Raw genomic sequence first — 19,923 nt, forward strand, 5'->3', positions numbered from 1 at the left:
AGTTAGCACGGAGCTAATGCTGCTACTGATGCTTAGGCAGTTTTTTAAACATGTGGTGAACAGCATGTCAGTTTGGCATTTAACAGAACAGCGTTGCTAACTAGCCAGCCCCGATAAAATTACACTCAATATTAGAAGAACTTCATTCATACTGCGTAGTTGACTGGAAATGTCTAAATCAACCGTTTAACTTTCTGTCATATTACTGCGGTAACACTACATCGTGTTACCCACAGCTCACCCACTGCTGTTTGATATTGAATGAGTCACTGCTTTATTCGGTACACATTATCCCTACTATATGCACATCTTTTTCTGTCATATGTATGCCGAATTAACTGGAAGGCTTTATTTATATAGAAAACGTCACTCATTATAGTCTACGGTGCATATGTGCTCCGTGATAAGTTAGTCGACCCGAAATTGCTCTAATTTTGAATGATATTTGGCAAAGTGTAAAAACGTCATAACAGCTAGCTACGTTCACCGGGGTCACTAGCTGGCTGTTTGGTCTATTATTACACCAGCTGCCAAAATATGCACATATTACACAGAAAAGTCCTGCTTGTAAAAGTATTTTCATTCTAGCCGAACCGGCTAACAGCTAGCATTTGAGTTGCTTCAACGGCTAACCAGCCCGTCAGCTAACCACTCTCAGCTAGCTAGTGCTAGTATAGCTATACGGAAATGACAGAAAAGTAGCCAACTGACTAAAAACAGATACGGCGTTGGTTCATTTGATTTGTAAATTGACGTTTGTAGACAACTCGGCCAGATTGCATTAAAATATTGAGCGTGTTTATCAGAAAATGTGTAAGGAGGTTAGCTGATGCAATAACTAGTCTTATTAACGCAGTGAGGTGTCAGTGGAAATTTAAAGGAGCTTGTTGACAACTGAAAGTGACTAACCAGGTGTCTCCAGGTGCCTCTTTGCTGTTCTGTTTTCTGTGGTCTGTTATGAATCAACATCATATTACCTATACTCTTATCATGATGGCCCATCAGCAGATGGAGACATAAAATGCAGTGCTTTTCTGTGTGAAATGTATACATTGTTTAAAATGAGGAAAATTATTCAACACACCTTCACTGTGGCAATTAAAAAACATTTTTTTTGTTGTGATATCAGCAGCAATCAGCATGTTGGCCGATTCTAATATTTCATTTTAAAGCCAATAGCTGCCTACACCAATGTTGTGCTGATGTTATCATGCATCCCTAATTGTAATGAAATGATCAATGTTATTCATTTCACCTGTCAGTGGTTTAAGTGTTGTGACTGATCCGTGTATGTGCCAGTTATTAACAGAAAGCAGGGTTAATTAGTCTCTCTTCTGTTTTCATCCTGTTTCCTTTATTCTCTGCTGTTATGTCAGGGACTGAGAGACAGTAAAACTTGTCTTTAACCCCTAGGACTAGGGTTGCTACAGTATGGGATTTTCACAGTAACATAACCTCAGAAAAAAACAGAGTTTTATGGTACCATAGTATCCAGTTGTATGCAAATGTTATTATTATTATTAGCTATAATTAGCCTAAAAACAAAGGATTTTTTTGGTTAAACAAACACTATTATATTTTTAAATTTTGACTTTTTTCAATGGAACTATGTGTAAAAAGACAACCAAGGGAGAATGGAGATGTGCAAAAAAAGATTCTCCTTCGGATTGCATTTTTTTTTCAGTACTGTAGATAACAGTACTGTAGATAACACGGTATGATAACAGTCAGTTTTTCTTTGATATACTGTATCTTGAAACTGCGATATTGCTGCAACCCTACTGAGGATTTCACCATTGGCTTTGGGGAGTTTAAATGCCTCTGACACATAGATTTGATACTATGGTCTGAGCAGGAGTCTGTGTGTGTGTGTGTGTGTGTGTGCGCGCGTGCGCATGCATGCGTGTGTGTGTGTGTGTGTGTGCGTGTGCGCGCTTCATTGGGCTGGCTTCTTTGATTGACTTGGTTTCATGTGATCTCATGTTCTATCCTCCACGCTGTGATGATGATGATGCCCTGCCCTCCCCTAGTGCTAGGGTTGCTTACCACTTTTCTCCTGTTCTTCCTGCCTGACGGTCCCTTGATGCCTCACCCTTCATCATCACCATCATCTACCTCACCGTCTCTGGCGAATCCAACCCCCCTTGACATCACTGCTAAACTCACTTCCTCGTTGGACTTCTACTGACCACTGTGATTGGCTGCTGTGGCTGGCCCTGTGCAATACCAATGGACGTTGCTGTACCCATGATGCACTCCTGAACTTTTGCCTGTCCAATTTCTGGATTTTTTTTTTTGTTATTTTGTCCCTGCTTTTTGATGAACATGCTGGGCATGTTTTGTATTCGTGCCTGCTCTGGTCTGGTGGGCTTTCGGACTGCCACACGCGTCCGATCTCTGCATTCTCACACTGGGATCACTGTGGCTCAGGTAGGGCCTTTTTAAGATGTGTTTTTTCAAGTTTCTCATTGATGTCGACCAATGCAGTATGACACGTAAGAAGAAAAACCTCTCCAGTAAGTGTTCACTAAAGTTTATCATCTTCTGGTGTGTGTTTGTTTGTTTGTGTTGCAGATTGATGAGGAGGTTGCCAAACTGTTGGAGCTGAAGGCTCAGATAGGAGGAGATGATGGCAAACATCAGTTTGTTCTTAAGACGGCAAAGGTAAGACCACAGAGCAGCAGATCTGAATATAACAGAGCGTTGTAGTGTTACAGTAGAATATTAAAAGGATTCTGTGTTAGTAAGTCCATGTGTTTCTTGTCCTATTTGGACAAGAATTATTACATTCATACATTTTTGACACATACCTAAGAAACATGTTGAGTGGCCATCTAACTCCACTCCCTCCTGCTATCTCAATGTGCCTGTCAGAAAGCTATGGACAGCAAGGTTGCCTGGTGGTTATAGTGACAGTTCATCCTAGATTTTTAGAGAAAAAAATTCCCTTTACCTGTAGTGCTGTTTATCAGTCTAGATTGTTTTGAGCGCTGGAGATATTGGCTATAGAGATGTCTGCCTTCTCTCCAGTGTATGAATGAAAAACTCAACAACATGCGCACTTCATTTAGTGCAGTTTGGTATGCAGTTGGTGGGTGTAGTTTGGAAGAAAGAAAATAGTTCCTACATGATACAAAAAGGTCTGTGCATTATCTTGAGTAACCAGGTCATTATTTTTAGAAGAAGACATCGCTGTTGAGTTTTTCAAATGTATTTGGGTTTTTTTTTTTGGTGCTGAAAGAGGAAGGTTATATGCACATCACGTAGGTGCAGGGCTATAAGAAAACAGCATATATATGTTCCAATAGTGCTCCATATGAGCGGTCCAGCTTTAAAAATATTACATCACTGCATGGCGGCCAGTCAGTAAGTCATTTTCTGTAACCGCTTGTCCTCGTAAGGGTCGCGGGGGGGGGGGCTGGAGCGGAAGGCGGGGTACACCCTGGACAGGTTGCCAGACTATCGCAGGGCCACTGCATGGCGGCAGATGTTTTAATTGTGGCAGGTCGCGATGAATGAATGAATGAGTCGGAAGCCCTGCTTGCAAGTCTTCAGAGTAAGGTCCCTCAGAGTCACCTGTAGACAAATGCAGCATTTTTGTTGACAACTTTCCCAACTCTACCTATCTATCTGTCACATTGTGGCTGAATCAAAAAGGAGAATGTTTTTAATCCTGAATGTTAATGTGAATGCCTGCAGTCTAATGTTATTTCAGTAAACACACAGATACAGATCACAAGTTCATAACAAGTGAAAACCCACTAAAGTGTGGGCCGTAAAGAGTAGAGTCTTAAAAAATCTCATTGTTGTGTATCTCCATTGATATATTATGGCCCCATGACTTAAGACTTAAAAGCAGCGTTATTTTTTACAGAATAATACATTCTTGAAACTACTTTTTGACATTCACTTAGCCAGGTTATTAAGTGCACTCGTCTGCTGATGAATGCACACATAATGCACATATGTCTTTGGCACATTTCAAAATTCTTGACGGTAAGACTGAAACATAGCAAACTTCTCTCTCTTTCAGGGAACGAGGGACTACAACCCCAAGCAGATGGCCATCAGAGAGAAAGTTTTCAACACCATCATTGGCTGCTTCAAACGCCACGGAGCAGAAACCATCGACACACCTGTTTTTGAACTGAAGGTACATTTTCACAGCACAGTTTAACACATTTGCCACGCAGTGCATGTGTGTGTTTTTAAAACTTTCTGTGATGTCCATGTGGTGTGTAGGAAACACTGACAGGGAAGTACGGAGAAGACTCCAAGCTCATCTATGACCTCAAAGACCAGGGAGGAGAGCTGCTGTCCCTCAGATATGACCTCACTGTATCCTTCAAAGACATCAATGACCATCAGCTGGCTGAATGTCAGCATCAGATTTTTAGTGATGAAATGAACACTGCTATGTTTTTTTAAATCTATAAATGCAGATCAACCTGAACAGGTTTTCACTTTTTATTTTATTTAGTCATTTTATATTTTTATTCTATTTAGTTTTCATCATAAAATAGTAACATACTGTTAAACTTCCTATAATAGCCTGGGATGTTATTTGATTAAATCATTGACCTAAACTGGCTTATATTTGGGATAGGAAATATGGTCAAATTGTTAATTTAACCTTGTGAGACCAAATAAGCTTTGTTTATTTATTTATTTATTTAATCAAAAGCATAGGAAGATGCTACTGAACAGAAGAAATGAAATTGAGTACAAGAAAATTGCCTGAAAATTTGCACACAAAAAAATAAAAAAATAAAAAAACTAAGTAAAAAAAAAAAAAAAAAGATAAAAAGTGAAAAATGACCTGGAAAAAAATCTTAAAAATGACTAGAATTCTGTAAAAGATTCTAAAATATATAATTATGAAAATTATAAATATAGTTCACTGGACATTTTTTCATTTGCTTTTTAAAGTAGTCTTTTACATCTACTACTCGTTTTATTTTGCGTCTCTCTTGTTTACTATGCTGGTAATACTGTCCTCTTTGGTGCTCATGGAGTCAGTAGAATTAACTGAATGACTTATTTGTAGAGCCAAGCTAACTAAGCTAACCATGTGTGTAGTATGTCCACACTGACAAAAGATGAAACACATACATATCGTATGTGCAATCTAAGCAGCTAACTAACATATTTCCAGCAGTTTACCAGCAACCCAGTTTTATACATCCAAAGAACTTCTATAAAAATGAACTGCATGGTATCGAGACCGGGCTTCTAACTGAGGCCTTTATTTGTCAAAATGTGTGGACACACTGGGCTAATTAAAGGGACTGTGTGTTTAATTGGGACTAGGCTTTTATTTATGTATTTATTTAGTAAGTTTTAAGGTGTACAAAGACACTAACAAAACCACACAACCCACATATAAACAAAAACAAAACAGAAAGCCAGACTGGACGTAGATATAGCCTTGTTAGCCTATTACATTAAGAAAAAGGAAAAATGGGTAAGAGTGTCAAGCAAAAAAATGATTTGTCTAATTATTAGGCCTGAGGTATTCTCAAAGCTACCAGCCTTTTTTTCTCTAGATGACTTTGGGAATTAGTCTCAGGCATACAGAATACAGAAGAGAATTCCAAACAGCACGCTGGGTCTGCAGGACAAATTTGAGAACATTGCGATGTTAACTCCCAAATTTCAACTCCCCATGAAAGCAGGAAGCACTGTGTTGTCCTTGACCCGCCCTCTTTCAGGTGCCGTTTGCTCGTTACCTGGCCATGAACAAGATAACCAACATCAAGCGGTACCACATCGCCAAGGTGTACCGCCGCGATAACCCAGCCATGACCCGCGGACGCTACCGAGAGTTTTACCAATGTGTGAGTCATCTTCAAACACGTGTTCACTCCTGCAGGGATCATGGATGGAGTTACCGGCTGATTCGTTAGATCTCTTGGAAACGGTCCCAATTGTTCTGCTTGAATCAATGAATCTGTGTGTTTCAGGATTTTGACATAGCGGGGCAGTATGACGGCATGATTCCAGACGCCGAATGTCTGAAGATTGTCCATGAAATCCTCAGTGAGCTGGACCTTGGAGACTTCCGTATCAAGGTTTGAGATGTCACACAGCCACATTTCCAGATGCAGAGTTTGATTAGTCGGCATGTCCTCTGTAACCTCGTCCTCTGTGTCCAGGTCAATGACAGACGCATCCTCGACGGGATGTTTGCTGTGTGTGGCGTTCCAGATGACAAGTTCCGCACCATCTGCTCAACAGTGGATAAACTGGACAAGGTGTGGACACTTAGTGCTGTGCACATGCTGAGCTTTTCCCACTATACTGAAAACCTGCGTATTTATATACAGAGGGCTTAAATGGATGTGTAGCTCTAGAAAGTCAACTGTTTTTATGAAGGCTACACTACAACCTTTAAAAGAGTAAAATGGCTTGATTACTGTCAAAAACGGGAAGAAGTTACAAGTTATGAATGAAAAAACAACTACCTAAAATCTTGCAATTAAAAAAATGAAAAGAAAAGAAAAAAGGTAAAAAAGGGTAAAAAAAAAAATATATATATATATATATATATATATATATATATATATATATATATATAAATAAAAATATAAGGTTTTAAAAAGTTGATAAAAATTATATAATGATTATAGTAATAATTAATAGTTTCCTAATATTTTTATTTGTTATTATTAGTATTATTTATTTTTAAATAATTTCTCTCTCACTCTGTCCTTTCTTTTTTCAGAATACATTTTCAGGTTATTTTTTGTCAACTTTTTCTTAATTTCTTGCTAATTTTGGGACACTTCTTGCAAAGTTGCTCATTGCCTTTTTAGCCAAGTGCTCAAAATAAATTTGTTTAAATGCATTATATTAAATTAAATGCATGTAAAAAGCATCTGAATGCAGCACAAGAAAACTGATGTCGTTCCAGGTTTTAAAGGGTTAAGATAGCGGCTGGTTATGGTTAGTGTGATGGAAAGCACTCTTTACACTCTCCTGGTCTCTTTCACCCTCTGTCCGTCATTCATCACTATCTGTCTTTGACGTATCTGCTCATTTCCTGTCGTCCACACCCAGATGCCCTGGGAGGAAGTGAAGAAGGAGATGGTGAATGAGAAGGGCTTGTCCGAGGAGGCCGCAGACCAGATCGGGGAGTACGTCAGTTTACAGGGTGAGGCTTTCCCCAAATTCATAATGTGAGACATCAGTGGCATGTTGGTGTTAAGTTAGTCAGAATCCAAACTCCATTAATGCTGTCTTTGTCCACAGAGGTTGCTTCATTGAGTCTGGTCTGTCCTTCTGTATCCTGATATAGTCTGGGAAAATAAGAAAAGGCTTGGCTGGCTTGGCAAAAGCAACTTTAAGCATTAAGTACATTTACATGATGTAAGAAAAAGTGGAATTATTGCGTCAGTCTGACTAAAACTGGACTTTTTAATACATGTAAACATGTCAGTCTGACTGAAATTGGAGCTGGTGTTAGCAGGGTTTTTGTGCAGAGGGAAGTCTAATAAATGAGGCTTTAGACTTGTCTTGACCACAGGCTGTCCTGTCAGCAGCAGCAGGTTCAAGCTTTTTAAATGTGATTATTCTGTGGTTTTAAATACCTTTTGGTTTTGAGCTGTTGGCTGAGCAAAAACAAACAGTGTGAAGAAGTACATTTTGGCTTTCAGAAATTTTGAAAGCAACTGTTTCCTGTTTTCTGATATTTTATATCTCAAACAATAAATCAATTAATGGAGAAAATAAGATCCATTTGGAGCCCCTTACAGTGATGAACACAAAGAAAAATCAAAAACTCTGCAGCTCCACAGAGCTTTGTAGCCTCTTTTTGGTTGTGTAGCTCACATCTTTCACACTCATCATTTTGGTTTCCAGCAGCAGCAGGCAGCTGTTTTCTACCCACAGTGCTCTGCCTGCTGAGCAGACACACACAGTCAGAGAGCAGCTGGTGATCACAGTGGCGCATTTAGCAGCTAAAGAGACAGATATGTCTCTCTGTGGAGACCAAAAACAGAGCTGAAAGAGAGAGAATAATGGACTTCGATTCATCAGGTGGAAACAAAAACGTGTCCTGTTGAATGCTGCTATAGTTCTGTGTCGGCTGGATGAGTAAACAGCAAACTGTTACTGTTGCAGGTGGAATGGATTTAGCAGAGCGCCTCCTTCAAGACCCCAAAATGTCTCAGAGTAAGCAGGCCTGTGCTGGCCTGTCAGATATTAAGCTGCTCTTCACCTACCTGCAGCTCTTCCAGGTCACAGACAAGGTGAGATGTTTTTTAAGGAGATGTTCACAACATTTTCACATAACTATCATATTTTTGGCCTTTCCATGTCCATTTTCAACATAACTAAGTACCCATTCAATGGCAATACCACTTCCCTCTATGCAGTCAGTAATTTGGCATGTATCTCTTGCTGTTCACAGGAAAAGAGCACAAAAAAGTACAGAGCAGGGCTTCTCAAAGTTTTGATAGCTGAGGGCCAATTTAAGAACCCAACATTGCACTGAGGGCTACCGAAGGAAAAAAAATTAAACAGAAAAAAATCCCATTTGTAATCATTTTAATGACCAGGTTGCATCTCTACACTTCACACTTATTGGTCTGCATCCAGTAATGTGCAATTACAACATTTCAATTAATAAATGAGACTAAACCTGGAAAACTTGAGAAAACCTTGAGAAACAATGTAATGCACACAAAATCTGCCCTCTACAGTCAAATTTGGGATATAACAGTCCTGTGTTTAGTCCATTTCAGAATATATATAAAAACAACAGATTTTTAGAACAAAAAGGCAGTCTCAGTGTGCCTTGCTTCCCGTCTTATCAGCATGGACCTTATTCAGGAGCAATTCCAGCTACCAAAGCACCACAGGAAAATCTGCAGACACGCACGCACGCACGCACACACACACACACACACACACACACACACACAGAGGGAGGGAAAGAAAGAGAGAGAGACTTTTAAAATAGAAGCTTACCAAACAAGTCAGCATCATCACCATCATTAATATCTATCATTGCCTGTCATCAGTACACTTGTCATTAAGTCACACAGAATATTTGTTACTAGGTCAACATACCTTTTTTTATTGGCATGGGATTTGTGGTGCTGTTTTCGGTTGGCCACGATTCCTCTGATGTTCGGCTCCATCTCGGTCGTTGCCATACGAAGGACAGCATGTAGATGGCCATCTGTCAGCCTGGATCTCAGCTTGGATTTGATGATGGCCATGGTGGAGAAGGTCTTCTCACAAATGTATGTGCTTCCGAATAAAGAGACCATTGTGATAGCGTTATGGCGAAGTGCAGGGTATGTAGATGGGGAAAGTCCTTTGTAGAACTCGATGAGATTCTTGTCACGATATGCTGCTCTTACCTCCTGCAGGCCAATGAGCTCAAACTGCATTTCTGCAGGCTCTTCCTCAGGGACATATGAGAAAGGATTTTGGTAGAGGTTGAATGACTTCCCCTGGTCCCTGAAGTCTGAGAAGCGGTGGTTGAATTCCTCTCTGAATTTTTTTATGTATTCTTGTCTGAACGCAGGTGACGTAAAACGTGGCGCCCATCAATGGGTTAGATCTCCCTGTTTGAGCTGTCCCTGCAGCAGTTCCAAGTTTTCGCTGGAAAGCTTTTACCTTGTCAAATAGTGTGGAAATGAGCTTCCCATGGCCCTGCAGCTTCACATTGAGATCGCTGACACAAGTATTCAGGTTAACAAGAGTGCTAGGTCACAGAGCCATTTAGTGTCTCTTAACTGTGTCACATCTTGTCCTTTTGACTCCATGAACTCTTATTTCCTTTCTCAGGTTAAAAAAACGCTTCAGTGTGGCACCTGTGCTCAACCACCTGATGGCAGCGAAGTATATGACGATTCAGACCTCTAGACTTAAGAAAATTAACTGTCTTCACAACAATGTCCATGACACGAAAATCAGCAGTTGCGCTGTACCGGAAATGTCCATGCTTTCATCCAGAGCGATAGAAAAGGTTCTCTTTTCCAGGCCCTCCACACGATGTCCCAGTTGCTCTTTGAGATCGTTGGCCAGATCTTCGATTCGTCGTGTCACTGTGTCATTTGACAAACTTATGTCACGGAGCTTTGTTTTCTGCTCCGGGCATACAATGTCGGCCACTTTCAATATGCAGTCTCGCACAAATTGTCCGTCACTGAACGGCTTCTTCCGCCTGGCTATTTCTTGAGCTACCATGTAGCTAGCCTGTGTCACAACTTCACCGGACTTGGCCAGATATGTGAAAACTAATTGCTGTGCAGTGTAGCCGGTTTTAAGTTGTTCAAGCTTACTGGTGCGCTCCTCGCCGGAGAATTGATCGTAGGTTTTATGATTAGTATCACAATGGCGTTTTATATTGAAGTCCTTGAGCATTGCATTAACCTGCTTGCAGATCAGGCACATGACTATCCGACCCGTGAGGTACGACAAAGTAAGCCTTAGTCCACTTATCTTGAAACCGCCTTTTTTCCTCACCCACACAACGTTTTTTTTCTCGAGGGGCCCGGCTCCGACTCCGACTCCGGCTCTGACTCCATCTTCACAGCTGCGCCCACAGTCTCTTCCCGAGGCAGAGGGAGTGAGGCGGGAGACGCTGTCAGCACCCTAGTGGTGAAAAAAAGACATTGCACCGTGGACCTCTGGGAGTGAGGTCAAGTGAGGTCTAAACCACACCTGCAATTACCGCTTATCCCTGTAGATGCCGCTAAAGACCACGAAACGGAGATTCATCCTTTCAAAGCAATGTACAGTTGGATTAAAATTAACAACTGTAATTCATTGCGGGCCACCAGAAATGTTTCTGCGGGCCACCATTGGCCCGGGGGCCGCACTTTGAGAACCTATGGTATAGAGTATCAGTGTATGACAAATCAATAATAATAATAAATATAAACTAAGGTTAAAATGCATAATAAAGCAGAAATTATACTGGGAGGCTGCGGCTTTACCATCTTTTTTACTGTTAAGAGCAGAATCCTCTGTATATATATCATTTTTCTGTCTGTTAAACCAACTGGTCAAATAATACCCAATATGCACAGTGCTGGGTCTAAAATAATGTCAGTATCTAATAAACTTCTGATTTCACTTTTAATGTTTTTCCAGTAGTCCTGTATTTTTTGGCATTCCCAGATGATGTGTGCAGCATCTCCCACCAGTCTGCAGCCTCTCCAGCACAACTCACATTAGATGTGCTGTTTTTTAACGCATCCCATGTTACTGTTCTACAACAAGGATAATATTTGTATGCACTTCTCTGTTTTATCAACCCTACTTTTTGCCCTTGATGTTGTTTAACTTCTCTTTTGACCGTATTGATGTTAAATGTCTCTGTTTTGGATCTTCACTCCGTTATCTGCAGGTGGTGTTTGACCTGAGTCTGGCACGAGGTCTGGACTATTACACAGGAATCATTTATGAGGCGGTGCTGACTCAGGCAGGTGTGGTCCCGGTGCCCAATGACGCCCAAAATGGGGCCCCTGCAGAGGAGAGCGTCAGTGTGGGCAGCGTGGCCGGCGGCGGTCGATATGACGGCCTGGTGGGCATGTTTGACCCCAAGGGTAGGAAAGTGCCATGCGTGGGCGTCAGCATCGGCATCGAGAGGATCTTCTCCATCATGGAGCAGAAGGCCGAGGTAATGTGGCGACTATGATTAAAAGTAGAGACGAAATTATATCTTCATTTTCTGTCAATTATTCATGTATTATTAATTCAAGTGTTGTATTACCTGGTGAGTCCACCAGACACCTGGAGCGTCTGTGAGCATTTCAGAAGCAGAGCGTCCTGCCGGCTGATACTGTAGACTGGCTAAGATAGGGCTGATTTCATAATTTTCCCTTGATTTTGTGCTCATTTTTTCCTTAATTTTTGTGGTTCTACCATGGCTACCAAGTAGGCTACATATATATGTGTTTTTCTGTCTGATTAATTTCTGCTTATGGATGTTTTTACCCACTTTGTTGTGCTGCAGCTTACAGCCCAGCCAGGAACCAAGTAGATGAAAGAATTTTGCTCATCTTGATAATTATACAGATCAGTAAAAAAAATCCAGTTTTTCAGAAAGTGTGAAAAATATAAGTAACAAGTAGATATATTTAGACGTAATTTAACTTAAAAAGATGACAAACTACCCGTAATGCATATGTAAAACAAATCATACTTAAATATAGAAAATAATATCACACAGACCATTTGCTGTGAAATGCAAGGCTTCTGAATAACATTAACTAGTGTATAGCTTTGTTACAAGTACTAAACTGTACCATTTACATTAAAGATGTCAAACAAAACAACATATTTACATGTTAATTACAACCTATACTTACCTTTCACTCCCAAAACTCCTGAAATTGCTGTTCACGCCTTTTCCTTGAAGGATCTGTGGTGTCATAAAGAATTGTGTGTTTCTCCACTTCCAAGATGAATGTCCTCTGACCTAACCTGTTGACCTCTGGTGCCACATGCTGTGATGTGACGTAGTGATGATGTAATGTTAGTTAAGTGAAACATGATCAGGACTCCATGCAAACTGTTTTATTTTAAAAAATTGGCCAGATGCTTGGCTTCTGCCTGGTTCGATCTGCTCCATGTGGCTTGACGAGACTGCTGTCAGCCTCTGGCAAAAGTAGACCCGGAGCGTATTCTCTGCAGAGCAGAGCAGGCAGCAGGTTCAAGGTTCATGTATTGTCATCTGTTTATGTTGACACATGAAAGAATGAGACTAGTAACTCAGGTCCAGCTGTGTACAGTTAAGTTACAGTACTAAGTAACTTACCTAATACACAAATATAACAAGAAATAACTCAGTACCTGAGTTTAGCTGCTGCTGACATGCCCTGTGGAATCTCAAGCATCGCCTAGAAACGTCCTCAGTCGGCTCTGGAGGCTTTGTCGTGGCTGTAGCACAGCACAGATGGACCCGGTATAACTCAGCAGTTAGTGTAGTGATAATACGTGTGTGTGTGTGTGTGTGTGTGTGTGTGTGTGTGTGTGTGTGTGTGTGTGTGTGTGTGTGTGTGTGGAAGTCCAGACTGTAACAGTGTTGTTGTTGTTGTTGTTGTTCAGGCAGAGAAGGTTCGGACCACAGAGGTTCAGATCATGGTGGCGTCTGCTCAGAAGAACCTGCTGGAGGAGAGACTCAAACTCGTCACCGAGCTCTGGAACGCTGGCATTAAGGTGTGTGTTTGTGTGTGTGTGTTTTGTGTGTCTGTATTGACCATGTTCAATTTCCTGTTTGTTTGTTTGTTTGTTTGTTTGTTTTAACTTGGGGTCACTGTTGCCGGGCCATTTCAATCTCTCTTGTGTTCTTTTATGAAGAGGTCATGTGACCTGACATCGCCTCATCCGGCACACACATCAGATTACAGAAGATCTTTAAGGCCAAGTTTGCTACAGTGTTGTTGCGTTGTTAATTATTTGGGTTATTAATGTCATTTACAGTTTACACAAACGATCACTGAACCTGCTGATAATTATGTTGTTGGTCTGAAACCTGATTCATAAATATGACTTAAAACAAAACTTTTCACCTTGTAATTAAATTTGGGTTTTATAGATTTATAATTGGGAATGGAAGTGATATTATACTATTATCATGCTACTAAGAATGTGTGTGAATGCTGTGTGTGTTTGCATGTGTATCCAGGCAGAGGTGATGTACAAGAAGAACCCCAAACTGCTGAGTCAGCTGCAGCACTGCGAGGACTCCGGGATCCCCCTGGTGGCCATACTGGGAGAACAGGAGCTGAAAGATGGAGTGGTCAAACTGCGCATCGTCGCCACTAGAGAGGAGGTACGACTGCTACACAAAACACACACTTCATCACTGCTGTCACACACAGAGAAATACCAGAAAAAATCTTGATTTGAGACCATTTGAATTCAAATCCTTTTAATCAATTTTATTTACTCCCAGAAAGAATGGTTTAAAGTTTCAATTCTAGTAATGAAAAAAATGTTCGACCAAAACTAACCCTTCTGTTTTTATTCCTCTAAGGGCCATTCTGAGTGATAATAATAATGATTTTGAAATACTGTGATACTGTGAAACTGCAATATTTTCTGAGACGGTTATCATTAAATGAAAATCTCCATTGCAACAATTGAGCAAATTGTCTTGTTTTTTTTTTTTTTTTTTTTTTTTCAAAAACAGGGATGGAAGGCAATGAGCAACCAACAATGTAATGATCCAAAATGAGCAATAAATTAGTAAAATATACAAGAAAATGACATTGAAATTAGTTTAAAAAAAAAAAAAAGACCTGTAAAAATGCTTAAAATGATATATAAATCTGTAACATATTTTTTTAAATTATGAAATTATGATAATTCTAAATCTAATTTTGCCATAGATTTTTTCTTCTTCCCTAGTTTTATAAAAATACTCCTTTTTTGTGACCAAAATATTTGTTATTGTGTTTTACATTTACAAAACAATGTCACTTACAAAAAATAGCACATGGATAAATACATTTATCAAGTAAAACATAAACAAAAAGGAAAAAAAATATATATAAAATATCTAAAAAATGATTTTCTAAATCGATTTATTTTTTGCTATTTGTGGAACATCTCTTACTGAGCTGCTCCTTGCCTTTTTCTCATGTCTCTGACAGAAATTGCAAAAAGTTGCGCAGGGTTCACAGATTCAAATACTTGTGGAAGGCGTTGCTCCGGGGTTTCAAAGGGTTAAACTTGCATCTTGTTTCTTGCTTTGTGTCCAAAGGTTGATGTCTCCAGAGCAGACCTTATAGAAGAGATCAGGAGGAGGACTGCTGAAGTTTAGCCATCTTCTGTGTTCAGCTCCACCTCCACTCACACCACATGACCGCTTCAAACACCCTGCAGAATCTTGGACAGAATATCTCGTGGTCTCCATGTCACACGCTGCATCAGAGCACGTCGCCAAAAAAGCAACGATGCTAACTGGAGTGTGTTGAACACGAAAGGGAACACGTCGTGAGAGAAAAGAATCCACATCAAGTTACAGTTGACATGCTTGGGATTCTGTCTGACAGACATGCACTTGCTCTCAGTGTCAACGTTGTATGATGGTGTGCTCTGAGGAACAAATCATTGATGTTAACTATTTAAGTCTAAGAAGTTTTAAACTTCCAATTCACCATAAGGCTGCCAGAGATCTGATTGGCTCTCAAGTTTAACTTTGGTTTTTGTCAATATGGACTTAATTTTCTCATGTTCTCATGTCTAAGTGACTAATGGAAGGAAACAATTTTGAAAGTGATTCAATCCCAAAACAGGGATTTTTTTGCCACTGACAGGCTCAGATTGTTATTCCAAGAGTCTGACAACACTATTAAAATGATCCCACAGGAGTTAGACCTTTTCGTTAAAGAGTAAAATCTTCGTCTTTCCACTGTTCCAACTATCACCAACTCTGGTTTGGTTGAAATGAACCCTGTACAGCAAGCATATTTTCACATTAAAGTGGATGAATTAAAGGATAATTTCACACAAGCCAACTTAAAACAAAGTGTGTTTTACAAGGATAAAGTAAGTGTTAAATTATATGAAGTCTGGTTGTTTTGGCGATAATGACTCTTGGGGCTATTTTTGGTCTAATTGTGTCTATTAGTCACTTGGACACATAACTTAGGAACATAGGATCGTGTTAAAAAATGCCAAAGTTATTCTTAATCTGATGCATTGGCTAAATCTATTTTTTAGAGCAGCATTTCTTCAGATATACTTGATCTGTCCAGGACCACACATGACGGACTGTCAGAGACATTTACTTCCTGCCTGAAACCATTTGCTACATCTCAACATATTAACTTACACTCGTCACAAAAGTCTTGTTTCTACCTGCTTCAAACATGGCTGTACTGTCAAATATCTGAAATAAACATATTGATCATTCTGCTCAGTACCAACAATCAGCTGCTGTTTTTTGTTGTGTGCACGCTTAGTTTGGTGTGAAGACAGTTCCAGTGAAAGTGGTGTCGATGTGATAAAAACACCTTTGTGTGGGGCTTGGACTGAATGCAACAGACCGCCGCATTCAACGGCATACGCCGACCAGCCAGTCAGACCAGAGAGGAGAGACGAAACAGAAAGCTCCGGATGAAGAGAGGGAGGAGAGCCAGCATCAGGGCGAGGAACAAAAACAACAAAAACGTCATAGTGTTGTATGTCAAAAATTTCCATAGAATATTATGCCAAACATACATTTAAAAAATTACAAAAAATGTCATAGTACGGTATTAAAAAACAAACTGTGTGGTTTGTGACAAAATGTCATAGTATATGTCAAAAAATAGTCAAGTATGTCAAAAAATCAGTATAGTATGTAAAAACAAAAGTCATACTATTGTATGTACAAAAATGGCATATTATAGTATGTCACAAAAGTTTCTTTGTATATTATGTAAAAATGTCAAAAAGTCTCACTGTAAATTTTATTTAAAAATGCCATAGTATAGTATTTAAAAAATGTCATATTACAGTATGTAACAAAAATGTCAAAACATAATGTGTCAAAAAATGTCATATACCTTGTCAAAAATATGGCATAGTATAGCATGTCACAAAAATGTCAAAAACACATCATAGTATGCTGTGTCAAAAAATGACATGGCATAGTATGTTAAAAAATGTCACAAAAAAACATTGTATAGTATGTCACAAAAAATGGCTTAGTATATCATGTCAAAATTTCAGTGTAGTATTTCACAAAAAATGTCAAGGTCATGCAATATGCCACAGTGACTGTTATATGATATTATGTACAAAGAAAAAGAAGTCATAGTAATAAAAATAACAGCATAATATGTCAAAAACTGTCATATTGTAGTATTGTACAAAATTCGGTAATGTTTCTCTTTAGAAAATAGGAAAACAATTGTTCATTCAACCATAATGTCAGTTTTGGATTATGGTGATATTGTGTATATGCATCCATCCCAATCCTCAACTGAGTTTTCCACAGTTCCCTACATTTTATTACTGGCAATGTTTTTAGAACTCACCACTGCGAGCTTTGTCAGTATGTGTGCTGGTCTTCTCTCAGTGAAAGAAGGGAGAAACACAACTTCCTTTTTGTTCATAAAGCATTACTCAGACAGTTCCCCCCTACCTAACCTCTCTTTTCAAAATTAAATCCTCCTCTCGTCATACACTCTTACAGGAATTTTTATCCCTTGACACTTCTTAGATGAGTACTGAGCTTGGTAAATTAGCTTTTAGTTTTTTTGCACCAAAAAAATGGAACAAGTTACAAGAGGTATTAAAATTAGATAGGTGCATGTCTGTAAATTATTTTAAGTGTACGCTAGATAATGTACCTATTGTCCAGTGCTCCCACTTTGGTTAATTCACAGACTGATCGTTATTTATTGAGTGTGTTTCCATTGTCATCATTTTTACTGTCTTCTTTTTTTTGTTGTGTTGTTATGCATTTCCTCACTGGCGCAGATTTGTTTGCTATTTAATCTGTCTCATCCTTTTACTGATTATATTGCAATTTGTGACTGTTGATAGCCATTGCTTCTAGCTGTTTGTTTTTGTTGAATTTGTTGTTATTATATGTTGTATATCCCTTTGGCCCACTTAATGTGAATTCAGGGCATTGCTGTAAAAGAGCGTAATGCTCGTTCAGTTTTCCCTGAATAAACAGTTGTTGATGATATTATTCTATGACATTTTTATAATTTCTTGCAAGATTGTTGATTTCTTCCCCGTATTAACTTTCATCGTTGCTTGTAATACGGCCAATGATGGTAGTGTCATGGGTGTACAGTGTGAACAGGAGGGGGCTAAGCACACAGCCCTGGGGGGCTCCGGTGTTGAGCACTGACAGTATGTCGAAGAGATGTGACTGCTGATTCAAACTCTCTGGGGTCTGCATGTGTGGAAGTCCAGTATCCAGTTGCAGAGTGTTGTACTGAAGCCCAGAGTGTTAAGTTTTCGAATCAGCTTCATGGGAGAGATTGTGTTGAATGCTGAGCTGATGTCTACAAACAGCATCCTGATGTAGCTGTTCTTTTTCTCCAGGTGAGTGAAGACTGAGTGAAGAGCAGTAGATATGGCGTCCTCTGTGGACCACATACTATACTATGAAGTTTTTATCACTTTTTAAAGGACATACGACACTATGACTTTTTTTTTTTTATCAGTTTCTTAACGACATACTATACTATGACATTTTTATCAGCTTTTGAACATTCTTAACTTTGACATTTTTATCATTTTTTGAAAGACATACTATACTATGACATTTTCATCAATTTTTGAATGACATACTATAGTATGACATTTTGATCAGTATCAAGTATCAGTATCAACATACCATACTATGAGGTTTTTTATTATTTTTTGAACGACAGTTTATTATATAATTTTGATCAGTTTTTGAACGACATACTATATTATGATTTTTTTTATCAATTTTTGGATGACATAGTATACTATGACATTTTTATAAATTTTTGAACAACATACTATGATGTTTTGATCAGTTTTTGCATGACATACTAAACTATGACGTTTTTATCCGTTCTTCAACAACATACTATACCATGACATTTTGATCAGTTTTTGAACGACATATTATAGTATGATGTCTTTATCAGTTTTTGGATTGCATACTATACTATGACGATTTTTATCAGTTGTTGATTGATAAACTATAGTATAATATTTTTTATCCATTTTTTAACAAAAGCCTTTAGCATGCAGTTTTTAACAATTTTTGAATGACATACTATACCATGACTTTAATATTAGTTTATGGATGACAGACTACAGACTATAGTATGACGTTTTGATCATTTTTTTAACGGCATACAATACTATGACATTTTTATTAGCTTTTGAAAGACACACTATACTATGACGTTTTTATCAATTGCTGATTGACATACTATAGTTTGTCGTCTTTATCAATTTTTGGATGACATACATTAAAATGACGTCTTTATTAATTTTTGGACGACAAACTATACTATGACATTTTCATTAATTTTTGAACGACAGACTATAGTATTACATTTTGATCAGTTTTTGAATGACATTCTATACTTTGACGTTTTTATCAATTTTTGAAAGAGAAACTATAGTATGTTTTTATCAATTTTTGAAAGACACACTATAGCATGCCATTTTTAGCAATTTTTGATCAACATACTATACTATAATGTTTTTTTTTAGTTTATGAACGACATACTATACTATAACGTTTTTATCAGTTTTTGTACGACATACTATACTATGACATTTGTATCAATTTTTGGTTGACATACTATAATATGACCTTTTGATCAATTCTTGAACGACATACTATAGTATGACTTTTTTATCAATTTTTGAACAACATACAATACTATGATGTTTTTGTAAGTTTTTAAACGACATACTATATTTGAAGTTTTGATAAATTTTCAATAACATATTATACTATGATGTTTTTATCAATTTTTGAATGACATACTATTGTATGAGGTGTTTATGTCCATTTTTGGATGGCATTTTTAGCAATTTTTGAACAACATACTATATTATGACGTTTTGATCAGTTTTTGAATGACATACTATACTATGACGTTTTTATCCATTTTTTAACACCATACCAAACTATGACATTTTGATCAGTTTTTGAAGGACATATTATAGTATGACATGTCCATCAGTTTTTGGATGACATACTATACTATGACAATTTTATCAGTTGTTGATTGACAAAGTAGTATGACATTTTGTATCCATTTTTGAACGAAGACTATAGTATGCGGTTTTTAACAATTTTTGTATGACATACTAGGACTTTGACTTTTTGATCAGTTTATGGATGACAGACTATGGTATGCGGTTTTTAACTATTTTTGAACAACATACTATGACTTTGACTTTTTGATCAGTTTATGGATGACATACTGTACTATAACATTTTTATCAGTTTTTGGA

The 19,923-nt window shown here is 38.3% G+C and overlaps 2 protein-coding genes across 3 annotated transcripts in view; one reads left to right on the top strand and one right to left on the bottom strand.

The window, feature by feature from the left end:
• Nucleotides 1–485, bottom strand: part of mlsl (malate synthase-like) — a 14,792-nt gene extending 14,307 nt beyond the window's left edge. Inside the window, exon 1 of the mRNA XM_042492987.1 lies at nt 1–485. Within this exon, the coding sequence (XP_042348921.1) occupies nt 1–66 (66 nt within the window). The 5' untranslated portion in view covers nt 67–485.
• Nucleotides 1–15,370, top strand: part of hars (histidyl-tRNA synthetase) — a 15,549-nt gene extending 179 nt beyond the window's left edge. Inside the window, exons 2-14 of one of the 2 annotated variants that reach the window (XM_042492989.1) lie at nt 2,031–2,430; nt 2,575–2,664; nt 4,034–4,153; nt 4,243–4,338; nt 5,712–5,837; nt 5,964–6,071; nt 6,156–6,254; nt 7,060–7,153; nt 8,122–8,249; nt 11,366–11,638; nt 13,069–13,179; nt 13,649–13,795; nt 14,729–15,370. In XM_042492989.1, the coding sequence (XP_042348923.1) occupies nt 2,320–2,430; nt 2,575–2,664; nt 4,034–4,153; nt 4,243–4,338; nt 5,712–5,837; nt 5,964–6,071; nt 6,156–6,254; nt 7,060–7,153; nt 8,122–8,249; nt 11,366–11,638; nt 13,069–13,179; nt 13,649–13,795; nt 14,729–14,788 (1,563 nt within the window). In that variant the 5' untranslated portion in view covers nt 2,031–2,319 and the 3' untranslated portion in view covers nt 14,789–15,370. The remainder of the gene's footprint in view (nt 1–2,030; nt 2,431–2,574; nt 2,665–4,033; nt 4,154–4,242; nt 4,339–5,711; nt 5,838–5,963; nt 6,072–6,155; nt 6,255–7,059; nt 7,154–8,121; nt 8,250–11,365; nt 11,639–13,068; nt 13,180–13,648; nt 13,796–14,728) is intronic. The other variant, XM_042492990.1, reaches the window with a different exon arrangement.
• The last annotated feature ends 4,553 nt before the right edge of the window (nt 15,371–19,923 follow it).

This window comes from Plectropomus leopardus, chromosome 9 (assembly GCF_008729295.1).
Source record: "Plectropomus leopardus isolate mb chromosome 9, YSFRI_Pleo_2.0, whole genome shotgun sequence".
Classification (NCBI taxonomy): Eukaryota; Metazoa; Chordata; class Actinopteri; order Perciformes; family Serranidae; genus Plectropomus; species Plectropomus leopardus.